Source organism: Euprymna scolopes, chromosome 29, assembly GCF_053919585.1.
Source record: "Euprymna scolopes isolate OS-2025 chromosome 29, ASM5391958v1, whole genome shotgun sequence".
NCBI classification, from domain to species: domain Eukaryota; kingdom Metazoa; phylum Mollusca; class Cephalopoda; order Sepiida; family Sepiolidae; genus Euprymna; species Euprymna scolopes.
Genome location: NC_136510.1, coordinates 115424214 through 115437155, shown reverse-complemented (window position 1 = coordinate 115437155; position 12942 = coordinate 115424214). Strand labels below are relative to the sequence as shown.

General features: G+C 32.1%; 1 protein-coding gene across 20 annotated transcripts in view; it reads left to right on the top strand.

The window, feature by feature from the left end:
• LOC145252844 (opioid growth factor receptor-like protein 1) overlaps nucleotides 1–5124 on the top strand; it is a 106536-nt gene extending 101412 nt beyond the window's left edge. For all 20 annotated transcript variants that reach the window (XM_080112855.1, XM_080112852.1, XM_080112847.1 and 17 more), the window contains one exon: nucleotides 3654–5124. In XM_080112855.1, the coding sequence (XP_079968981.1) occupies nucleotides 3654–3879 (226 nt within the window). In that variant the 3' untranslated portion in view covers nucleotides 3880–5124. The remainder of the gene's footprint in view (nucleotides 1–3653) is intronic.
• Nucleotides 5125–12942: the final 7818 nt, after the last annotated feature.

Below are 12942 nucleotides of genomic sequence, written 5' to 3'. Positions count from 1 at the left end.
TGAGGATGTTGTCTCATCATTATTTGTCACATAATCAGATAGAGACAAAAGTTTATTTGTACCAAAATGTTGGATTGCAAAATGAATTTGGAATTCTATTAACAACTAGCTGGTTTTACAAAGTCTGCAACTTGAAATAGAAAGTTCAAACTTGACCTGACACATTTTTCCTCACAATTATTCTCAAAACTATTGCATATAAATATATAGGAAAATAGGATAATAAAATTACAAATGAATAACACTGTATGATAAGCAAAATTTCACATGCAAACAAAATAAAAACTACTTCTTTGTTATTTGAATAATTCTAAGGTGTGATAAATGGGAATTTGTTGTGCTGTGAATGTGTGGGCACTCTTATTTATAGTGAGACCCAAATGTGTCTAGCTTGTTGGGATGGGGGTATACCGATCGGTAAAGAAATAAGAACATGTTCAATAACTCCGACCGTAATTAATTATAACCAAATACCGAGTTACAAAAATATACAAGAAACATTTATTCATACAAGCAAGATAACATTAAAACATTTGTTGGTGTATACGAACAGGTAGAGATAAACTGCAAGTTTCATTGTGTAAAAATGTGTGTATTAAATGTTTATAAAAGTTCAATAGTATTGTTGAATTTTATGAATAATTGATTGTTCTTGGTAAGACATTATGTTTCATTGTTTTTGGTTGGTATTAACGTTTGTGAAGGATCAATCGCCTTACCTTACAAGTCTGTTTACTGCTCTCCTAGTGTATGCTTATGGAGCATGCAGATTTATGTGTGTGCACTGCTGGATGCCGAGCAAAAGAGAGAAAGAAGAGAAGGAAAATGAATGGCTATGTCAGAGGTCACAGTATTAAACTGGAAATACAATGCTTAATAAGGTGGAACATCTGTTTCTAATGTTATTTTTATGCACAAAAAATGCTAATCCTGATTGTACTATTAAACTTCTTCGATCGATCTGTAACTTTTAAATGCTGGAAGGCTGTGGCTGAGGTTCAATCATACCAAGTAATGAAATGCTTGATTAGTTTCATGTTATTAAATATTAGATTTTTGAGAACCAATAAATAATTTTATTTGTTATGAGAAAAAGATGAAGCGATCTTTGAGGTTCATTAGTGTGATTAAAGGATTTAATTTGTGACAAACCTGTTCTTTCAGCACCCTATAAGATCTTGTGCAGAGAACTTCATTTCTAATTCTGCGACTCTTGATGTGTCTTTTGTAATTACTGCTTTCGATATTGTGTGCAGCACTATTGCTTAATAGATTTAAGAAGGGCGGAAAATGCAACAGCCAAAATCTTATGAAAATCGCACCATCTAGGATATGAAAAATCAGTCTGAGAAATGTGAATTATGTAAATATGAAACCTCATTGTAGAAATATTAATTTGTTTCTGTAGGTCACAATTGGAAAAAATTGTAAGTGGTTCTTTAACTAAGGATCCACACTGTAGTTTCCATGGACGCAGCCCTTGAGAAACTGGAAAAATTTCTCTAATTATAGTTGTTATTTTTTTAAAGAGGGATGTGGACAAATAATGAGAAATTTATTTTGGAAAGAAAATAGCGGTATTTATCTAGTGTTGTCTACAAATCTTTTTACTTTCGTTTTTGTTCCAATTTTTAAAACATAATATTGTTTTTTTTAACAATTTATTTTTTAAATAGGATTTTGAAAGTTAAAATTAATTCTTGCAGTAATGATGATCATTAACTTATTAATTGAACCTAATTTTAATAAAAGTACATTTAATTTTATTAAGGCAATCACTATAAAAATTGTTGGATGTAGTCAAGTAACTAAGGAAAAATGGCTACCAATTTAAAGAATCACCTTTTTTTATTTGTTTATATTTAAATGTGAAAACAGAATTTTATGTAGGACTATTGTGTTTTTTATATGATGCAAAACTAATGAATGAATTTTTGATATGAGAATTAATAATTTGTATTTACATTATTTGGACTACTGTTGTCATCCTGGGTGTTATTTTCACAACGTTTCAATCAATATAACCTCTTGTTGAATTTGGGAATCTTTCTGTCAAACTTGTGAATCTACATGAGCTTTTGAATGGAATCCTTTATTTAATCCTCAGGGATAGCATGCTCCTGTTCCCTCAGCCATGACTGGATAGTAATTCACAATTGTATTCTGAGTATTACTCACAGAAAACTAATGAAAAACTTAAATGGTTCAATAATGTAAATGCATATGCAATACTTTTAGGTGATTTAACTTTTCAGGTGATTAACTACAAATATTGTCATTTTATTCATAATTTTAACTGGTTTATTTATTATCAGAAAGAAACTTAAGTTAACAAAATTAAATCTGAGTTAATAACATAGTGGAAGAAGCAAAAGATAAAAGGATAGTTTAAATCAAGTATCAATTTATTAGATGGATTGCTATATAGGTCTGACTTTGAAAATCTAATCAACTTTATTTTATATATTAGAAATCCAAGTATTCTTTTTTTTTTTTTTTTTTTTTTACACAGTGATCACCACTTATCAAGGCCCGGAAGCCACTCAGGGATAAGGGTTATTGCAAGTACATTACGTTAGTGAGGAGATTTGATGAAGTGTTTAATTAGGGGGGCGGTTCATTAGGAATTTATTAACATTAGACTTGAAGACATCCAAGTTGTAGTCCGGAGGGAAGCAGGCAGACGGAACAGAGTTCCACAGGCGTGCAGTTCTAAGAAAGAAGCTTTGTTCATGAAATCCGCGTTTTGATTTAGGCACATTTCGATTTTAATATTACATAAAGTATTTGGTAAACTTATTTTTTTTAAATAATTTTTTTTTACATTTTCTTACAAATAAAAACAATATTAAATTAACTCAGCATCATCATAATAAAGATCAATGTAAGATTTCTTATGTTTTCTTTTTAAGGTTGAACGTGATTTGACATATCGACTGCTTAATAAAATATATTTTCTATAAAAGTTTGTAATTTTACTAAAATAAAACTAAATTTTGAAAGTTATTTTCATGTTTCATCATTAATCGATTTAAATTTGTAAATTCTTGCTATTTTTGCATACTTTATTATTCCCTTGCTTACACACTTGTGTTGAGATACAATTAATCAGAACTGCAATCATTAATTGGAAAATCAGAACGTTTTGGAGTATCAAAATCGTTATCTGAATCAGAAAAAATGGTGCTTGTTTCTGATACCAAAATGATTCTCTCATATCTCTTTTTAAAACATTTTATTAGTGGTACTAATAATAAAATAATAAATATTTACTGATTTTACAATTCTAGTTAAATTGAAACTAATATATCTCACCATAAATGTATTATTTACATGCACATAGGCTCTTATGGTAATCTGAAAAAATTGAAAAAAAAAATATAAAACAAAGCAACCCTATAATTAAATATTTATAAATTTTAAAGGAATCAGATTCGGTAAGTGTATCAAATCAGGAATTTAGAACAGAATTGGTGATTTTATCGGAATTGGGAAACATTGGAATAATATCATCACTATTATGTACTTATTTAGTTTTATCAGATAATTTTTTGTTTCAATAATGAATTTTAAAAATATTTTATCTCATTTATTTGTGTATTTTTGTCTCTAAAAATATTTAATGTCTCCATTTTTCTCATTATGTTTTGCAGACATGGAAAGTATTATTTTGTAATTTCCAGAATCCTTTCTTTTTTGAAAGAACTTGGTGAGCAGAAGTTAATGATAACTTGGCTGAAATTACTTGCTGATCTAATTCAGAAAAATCTTTTGGATGGAGATGCAAAAATCAGCTTCAATTCTTACTGGATTAAATATTTGGACAAGAATGGTTTTGATGAAGTTAAAGCATATATCAATGAAATTAACAGAAACTAATCCAACTTGGCCTCTCTCTTCTCTGCTCCCCAACTCTCTCCTTATCATTAAAAATAGTAGTGATGAAATTCATGGGCAGACCTAAAACATAAGAGGATTCTAAGCTGAAAAAGAATTTTGCGGCTCCTTTCATTTTTGGAAAATATCTGCATTAAAAATAAATAATAATAGTAGTTGCTTTTCTAAGAATAATTTTGCTTAGTTAATTTTTAAAGATTTTTCAAGAAAAACAAATGGAGTGGTAGCTTAAAATTCATTGCTTAGGGAAAATGGTAGAATAGGCAAACAGTGTTGATATAGAAATTAGAAATGGCTAAAGACGGAAGTGAAAGCAATAAGTTTAATACAATAAAATAAAACAATGAGTTGTTTAGAATCTTATAAATTAAGTTTTTTGCTAATTATAGAAGAAATAAATGTAACTTAAGTAAACTAAATATTTTGATATAAAGTTTGTTCAAAAAATAAATATTTTGAGATAGTTTTTTATTTGATGTAAAACAAAAAAACACTTTATTTTTCACGATTTGTGGAACTTAGCAATTTTATTTGGCTAGCTTACTCATGATATGTATTTTTAAATATAAAATTAACAACCTGCAAAAATGTATCCATAATGAAAAACCCAACAACCCCTATACCATTGAAAATTCTATGATCCAAATTCTCCATGAAATATTTAAAGATTTAAAAAAAAAAAAGAAAAGATTTTTAATTGAGAACTGTAGGCTGTATCGTCTGTTGATTTTAAATCTATCTTCCTCGATGAGAAGAGACAAATTATCTATAAATCATTTCAAACTACTCATGTTATTAATGCTGCTCTTTTTAGTGAAATAACTTGTAGCACTTTCTTGGATGTTTTATACAAAATAGATTCCAAAATCTTAGGCTTAATATATATATATTCCAAAATCTTAGGCTTAATATATATATATATATATATATATATATATATATTGCTTGGTTTAACATTATCTTTTATTTATCTTACTTTATATTTTTGCCTCAACTGTCTCCTCCCTTCTAAAATTGGAAAGGTTTTTTGAGTTCAAGAAATTCACTAATGATAGATTTTTTTTTTTGTAGAGGTGGAGGTACTGATTCACTATTTTTTAAAATCTGATTCGTGTTTAACTCACTTTGTTAAAAATAATTAATTTGCACATATTCTGAATGCTAATCATTTTATTAATATTTTATTTTTGTCATATTTTATGGAAAATAAACTGCACAAAATTTTAATTATTATATTATTGTATTCTTGAGGACATTATATATCATATATCAGATGTATTTGTGAATAAGTCATAGTAAGATGAGAATGATTGCCAGCCAAAAGATGAAGAACACTATGAGAACAGTAACACTGATCAATTGTATGAACTGCATTTGCTTACTTATGGAGTGGTCAGTGATAATTCTGGAAGACTGAATATGGTAAGATTGGATGCGAAAGAAACAGTTCATGTTTGTTCAACATTTTATTCTGGAAATTTATTCGATGAGAGGAAAATTTGAAGTAATCAGTTCAGAGGACATTATATTGAAATTTGCACATCAAAAAGAGATGCAACATTTTTGTTCTGACATTTGTGAAGAGTAGGAAAAAGCGCAACAGAATTTTCATTCATAACAAAAAAATTCCTGCAATATGTCATCCGAAATTGAACTTGAACCAACAATCACAAATACCAAATAAATGTTCTGAAGGTTTTCTACAGAATCAGTTCTGAAAAAATAATTCCCCTCAAAATAAAAATAAGATTCTATTTTTCTTTTTAGATGATGCAAACACCTTGAAAAACTTTAGAATAAAAATAAAAAATAAGTTAGAATTTAAAGAGTAGAATCAGTTTCACATATAACTTGAATGTGATGTTTCTAGTTTCTGCTACTATTATGGCACTTGTTTGTAAGAATTATCTAAATTATTCCCTGCTCCTTTTGTTCAAGCTCCTTAAGTTCATTGGTCTAGTGGTCCTCAATTCCTTATTAAGTTACCTCATAATAATACATCTTCCCCTTCCAGTAGTTTCTTTTCAAGACTTGTGGAACTTTCTTCTTATAGTTCTTTTCTTCCTACCCATAGCATTACTTATTTCAAAACTAAGATCAATAAACATCTTTTATCTTTGCTTTAATCATTTTTCAGTTTTTGTAGCTCCTTACATCAAATGACTTCATACTTTGTCTGGAACAACTTCCATAAAAAATATCACTTACTTGCGGGACACCAGGTGATAATGATAATCCATTTCTTAATCAAATAGTGTTTAAAGGACATATAACCAACATTTTTTCAAAGAAATGTCAAAAGCTATTTCTAAATTTGATTGTAATGTTCATGATCCAGGAATGGCGGATTATATGTAAACAGCACGAAAAATTTGAAAATAAACAAAATGTGATATGCCCTCCCTTAACACTACCACTAACTGAAACTAATCTTCAACACATACACACACATTTACACAATTTCCATGAAATTTAGAAAAGGGTCATGATTTCATTAAAATCAATAATTGGTTACATGTCCTTGAGACATGATCATTTTACATTAAATTTTTATACAAAACCGATTCTTCCGTTTAAATTTTATAATAATTTTTTGAACTTTTACCACCAAGTTTTTCAGGTTGTTTATATGTAATCCCTAAAAAGTAAAATTTCATTTTTCTGTTTGGTTGAACTAGCATATGGGTTAAGGATAGCATAAAAAGACAAGATTCTCTTTTTGAAGTAGACTACAGTGGTAAGATATGAATTAGAGAAAATTATATTTACAAAACTAATTAAAAAAATCTACATGCTTAAGTCAGATATTGAAGCAAGAACCCCAAACTCAATCAGCACAAAGTTTTATAAAAACAAAAGAAAAAAATGGTGTTAACATAGTATATTAAATTAAAAAGATTAGCATCCAGAATGTTGCTTATGCATAATTCAAGTTTCCTTTTTGAAGTCTATAACTTGGAAATCTGCTGGGCCAATGGATTCCTTCAATGACAGAATTAATAGTAAACTCTATTAAAGCATTTTATCTGATCAAATTCATATTATCTTTGTGGAATTATTTTTGGAGAGAAACAGTTTTTCAAAATGATAATGTATCAATTCTCACAGCTAAAATTGTTACTGAGGAACATTCGACTGAATATCCATCATTGTCTGTAGATTGTATCTATTTTAGAACAGCTAAGGAGTAGATATTGTCCACTATCATCACTAAAAGAAATAGAGGCTGAGAAATAGACAAACATTTTCTTCAAACTAGTTCAAACTTTGTACAAGTCTAATTCGTAATTAAGTAATGAACTAAATTTGCTTTAATTTTTAAGCTGCTTCTATTACTTAGTCCAAATTAAGTGCAGTCAACTCCATTCTATACCATGTCAGCATCCTCTCCTATAATAGTTCTCTTCAGTTTGAAATGTGGCTAAGCATAAAAAACTATCAAAATTTTTAGTAAGCTGGAAAAGCGTATGAGGTCATATGGAACTATGAGCATCAACAAAGCTTAGTGTGTATGAATCGGACATCTTATATATTCTCCTCTATTTCTTGGAGTCATGGATGATGATACATTATGACCTTGGAGAGGTTCCATCAAACATGCCTTATTAAGAGGTAATTGTTTACACCAGACACCAATGTTCTACAGCCAACTTGTATAGAACATAAAAGTAAATATTCCATGTAATCAAATGCACTTACTTGGCAATTGATAGACACTCTTAAAAAATGTTTTATAGGGAACTGCAGCATGGAAACAGCCATTGTAGCTAAGGATAATCCTAAAACTCTTGTGATTAACTATTATAATGATCTACCCTATTGATAGACTATGTGAACTCTTCTAGACACAATATATAGAGGAGACTAAAACTAAAGACAAGCAGTCTTTCTGTAAAATTGTTGAAGTGAAACGTCAGGCTAGTATAAATATATCAGTTGAGAATCTATTCCTAACAATCAGTCTAACAGAAACTTCAATTTTGGTGTGTTTTTAATTTTGAGATATTGGTCTTGGGTAGTTCTAGGGGGTTCACCCTTCAAGGCTTTACTTAGTTTATTATTAACTGCTTGAAACGCCCTTATTGAGGAATACCACTAGGACTGCCCAGACAATATTTAAGAGGCCAGAGATCCCTTTCTTTAGTGGAGGAGGGGCTGACTTATTTCCTCACCTTTCAGCCTTGTGCCATATCATACTTACATAGGTTTTTTTCTGACATAAAATTCTGTATTTCTGCAAATACATATTCTTGTAAATATACTACCATATCATCGATGAAAATCATTTCAAACCTTTAAAATAACAAGCCTATGTCAAATTAACAACCTGATCAACAAAATCAGTTTATCAGAGATTAAACCCGGGGCACCTCAAATGACCCCAAAATGTATACTCACACTAACCTCTTCTCTCTCTTCCCGTGACTTTGGCTGGGGAAGACTTAATGAAAATTTACACTTCATAACTCATATACAAGCTTTGTCATCTTGCGCATACAGTCAAGGACAACTAGCAAGATTTCCTAATGTTTGCAACATTGGTGAACAAGAACTGTAATGATTTCAAACTAGCCGGGCTGACTGTTGATAATTTCAAGTGCTTAATATTTTCACAAGATCTTGTATCAACAGAAGATGCCAAAATCAGATGACAGGTACTGATCAAGTTTGTGGTAAATGACATTGAACAAAGAAGACATTGCAAAAATTGCAATAAAAATGGTCATAACTGAATGCTAGTACACCAACAAAACCGGGAAACCCAAAAGTAAAATCAGGCAAGCTCAATCAGACAACATAATCAATATGAATTTAAGAAAATGTGTGATTGTTGATATGAATTTAAGAAAATGTGTGATTGTTGATATGAATTTAAGAAAATGTGTGATTGTTGATATGAATTTAAGAAAATGTGTGATTGTTGATATGAATTTAAGAAAATGTGTGACTGTTGATATGAATTTAAGAAAATGTGTGACTGTTGATATGAATTTAAGAAAATGTGTGACTGTTGATAGGAATTTAAGAAAATGTGTGACTGTTGATAGGAATTTAAGAAAATGTGTGACTGTTGATAGGAATTTAAGAAAATATGTGACTGTTAATATTTTCATAAAATTCCAGCTTGATTTGAGTTCTGATCTTTAAATCATCAACTGGCGTACTTGGTGACAATTAAACAAGCCAACCCTGTTAAAGACAGCTAAAACAGCAAAATTCATAACTGATGAGAATATTAACATTTTAAGCAAAGTAACCCTTACAGTAAGCCTAAACGGTCTTACCAAAAAGCTGAAAGCCTATCCACCCAAAACTTTAGATAACCTGTTCGGAACAGATTGGATAGAAAAATTTAATCTATGGGATCGCCCACTGTGTACCTTTTGTTGTAAAATAGAAAGTGCAGCATGAAAATTTGGTAAACTTCAAAAAGGAACTAAACAACGATTTCTCCAGGTTTTTTTCTGGTGGCCTTGGGAAATGTTCTAAATTAAAAGCTAAGCTCAAGGTGAAGGATGATACAAAACTTGTATTCAAGAAGACACAGAATGTCTTTTTCGCTGCTCTAGAACAGATCAACAAAGAATTAGATAGACTTGAATAAGCAAGAATTCTGTCAAAAACAGATTTTATAGAATGGGCAGCACCTACAGTCCAGGCTAAAAAAGGAGTTCAACAAAATACGAATATGCACAGATTTTTCCACACAGTTAAACAATGCCTTGCCGGATCACCATTATCCTCTCTCAAGCCCTGAAAAGTTTTAACAAACTAAATGGTGGAAAAATCCTCTCCAAAATTGACCTCTCAAATGCAAACCTTCAGATAGAGATGGATGAAGAAAATTGACCTCTCAAATGCAAACCTTCAGATAGAGATGGATGAAGAAAATTGACCTCTCAAATGCAAACCTTCAGATAGAGATGGATGAAGAAAGTTTCAAATTGCTTTGCATAAACACTTATAGAGGATTGTACAAATATAAAACTGGCTTTTGAGGTCAAGATTGCACTTGCTATTTTCCAGCAGGCCATGAATACCATGCTGGGTGACTTTGATTATGCAACAGCTCATTCAGATGATATACTGGTTACTAGTAAAACTATGGCAGAGCAACGGAACTATATAATAAACATATTTTAGAAGTTACAAGAATGCGGATTTAAGATTAAGGAAGCAGTGTGACTTTTTCTCACCAGAGATCAAATACTTGGGTCACATCATAAATAAAGATGGTCATTGGCTGGATCTAGAAATAGCCAACAGATAGAAACATGCCGACCCCAGATAATATTCAAGTCTTACAACTTCCTCATCCTAACTAAGTTTTACTAAATGTTTATTAAGAACATGCAGAATTTGAGAGGGGCTCTCAATGAACTCTCAAAAAAGGATAAACCATGGTTATGGACTCCTGAATGCCAAGATGCATTCAAAAAGATCAAGATAACTCTTACTTCGGATCTCTCTCTCTCACTCACTATGACCCTAGTCTCGACATTATAGTTGCAAGTGATGCAAGCTAATACAGCATCCGTGCTTGCATTCTTCATAAACTGGCAAATGGTTCGTGAAAAGCTATAGCACATGCTTCTAGATCCCTACTATCAGCTGAGAAGCAATATTCTTAAATAGAGAAAGAGGCAGTAGGAATAATATACACTGTCTCAAAGTTACACAGATACCTACATGGAAAATAAACAGACAAAAACCCCTAATAACACTCTTTGAGTCCAAGAAAGGTCTGCCAGTCTATACTGCAAATAGATTGCTTCATTGAGGAACGATTCTCTTAAGCTACAACTTCAAGATTGAGTTCCTAACATCTAAAAATATTTTTCATGCGAACAACTTATTCCAATTAATTCCCAAAAATACAGAAGTTTTTGAAGACTCCAGTATTGCTCCACTTTTTTTTTTACAAAGGGGTCACCACTTATCAAGACCTAGACACCACTCGAGGATAAGGGTTATTGAGTGTACAGTAGTCAATGGGATAATTTCTTAGTAATCGTTAGTATTAAAAAGTAGTAGGTAAATTGGATTATTTAGTGGGATAGTTCATCAAGAATTTGTTTACGTTGGACTTGAAGACAACCAAATTGTAATCAGCTGGAAAACAAACTAACGGAAGAGAGTTCCACAGGCGTGCATGTTCTAAGAAAGAAGCTTTGTTCATGGAATCTACGTTTCAGTTTAGACACAGATAAAGAGTGAGGAAAATTTTTGACAGTGGTTTCAGCTAGACAGGTATTTTTTGTGAAAGATTGACGAGGGGTGAACAGAGATTGGAGCTTAGACGAGCACTTGCCATGGAAATAACAATAAAGAAGAGACAGGCTCGCAACGTCTCTTCTATGAAAAAGAGGTTGCAGGGAAGAGAAAAGGGCATCCTCCAATAAGCTACGAAGTCTATTTTGAACTCTGTTAAGGCAGAATAAGCTGCTTCTAGCAGTTCCTGCCCAGATATGGCAACAGTACTCCATCATTGGACGTACTTAGCTCTTATATAAATAGAGAATTGCGTCAGGAGTGAGATATCTACCAGAACGGTAGAAGGATCCCACCATTTTTCCAGTGACCTTGGCAACAGATTTAATGTACATGTTCCATTTCAGATCAGGAGTAAAGGTCAAGCCTTGCGCAATCAAAAACATGATCGCGAATACAATCAAAGAGCTTCCAATACCTTTGGCGAACATTAAAAGGAGTCTCGAGATGATGAATTCATGCAATCCATCAACAACAAAATTCACAATAAAGACTTGAAGGTGCCTGAAGTTTTCTCCCTTATTGCTGATGTCCTACTGTATAATGACCGTGTAGTGATTAAAAAAAAAATCATCAGGGATTTTCACATGACACATCCTGGAGAAGAATTGTATGAAAAGCCTCATGTGCTGCTATGTATATTAGTCAAACATGGATAAAGACATAGCAGACATGATTGAATCTTGCAAGGGATGTGCGCTTGCGGCAAAATCTCCAATTATAACTTGTAAACTATGGCCAAGCACAAACCATTCATGTGAATTTTGTAGGGCCCTTAGACAACTTGTACTACCTCATTACTGTGGATACCAACTCAAAATGGCCTGCGGTCCTACAATGTAAAAGACCAACCACTGACTGCACGATCAGATTGTTACACAAACTATTTGCACATTTTTGCATGATAAATTGTGTGGTGACAGATAACGGTACTCAATTCACATCAAGTGAATTCAGAGACTTTTTTTTTTTTTTTACATGAGGATCACCACTTATCAAGGCCCGTTGAGCCACTCGGTGATAAGGGTTATTTTGTGTACAATAATCAATGGGATAATATTGTAGTAATAGTTGGTATTGGATATTTGATAACGCATATTACTTAAGGGGAGGGCGATTAATCAGGAATTTGTTTATGTTGGACTTGAAGACGTCCAAGTTGTAGTCAGATGGGAGACAGGCAAATGGAAGAGAATTCCACAGGCGTGCACTTCTCAGAAAAGAGCTATGTTCATAGAATCTACATTTTGATTTAGGCACAGATATAGTGGGGGAAATTACTGACAGTGGTTTTAGCTAGACGAGTGTTTATCATGAAGGATTGGCAAGGGGGGACCAGAAATTGGAGCTTGGACAAGCACTTGCCATGGAAATAATGATAAAACAAAGACAGGCTCGCAACGTCTCTTCTGTGGGCGAGAGGTTGCAGGGAAGAGAAGAGAGCATCCCCCACTAAGGCACAAAGTCTATTTTGTACTTTGTCAAGGCAGGATAGGCTGTTTTTTGAAGCTCCAGCCCAGATGTGGCAGCAGTACTCCATCTTTAGACGTACTTGGCTTTTATAGAGATAGAGAATTGCATCAGTAGTGAGATATCTTCTGGAGCGGTAGAAAGATCCTACCATTTTCCCAGCGGCCCGGGCAACAGACTTTATATACGTTCCATTTCAGATCAGGAGTAAAGGTCAAACCCAGGAGCTTGTCAAAACATGAAGCCTCCCCAAGATGAGAGCCATCCATTTCAATTGATGCCAGATGAGGAACAGAGCATTGA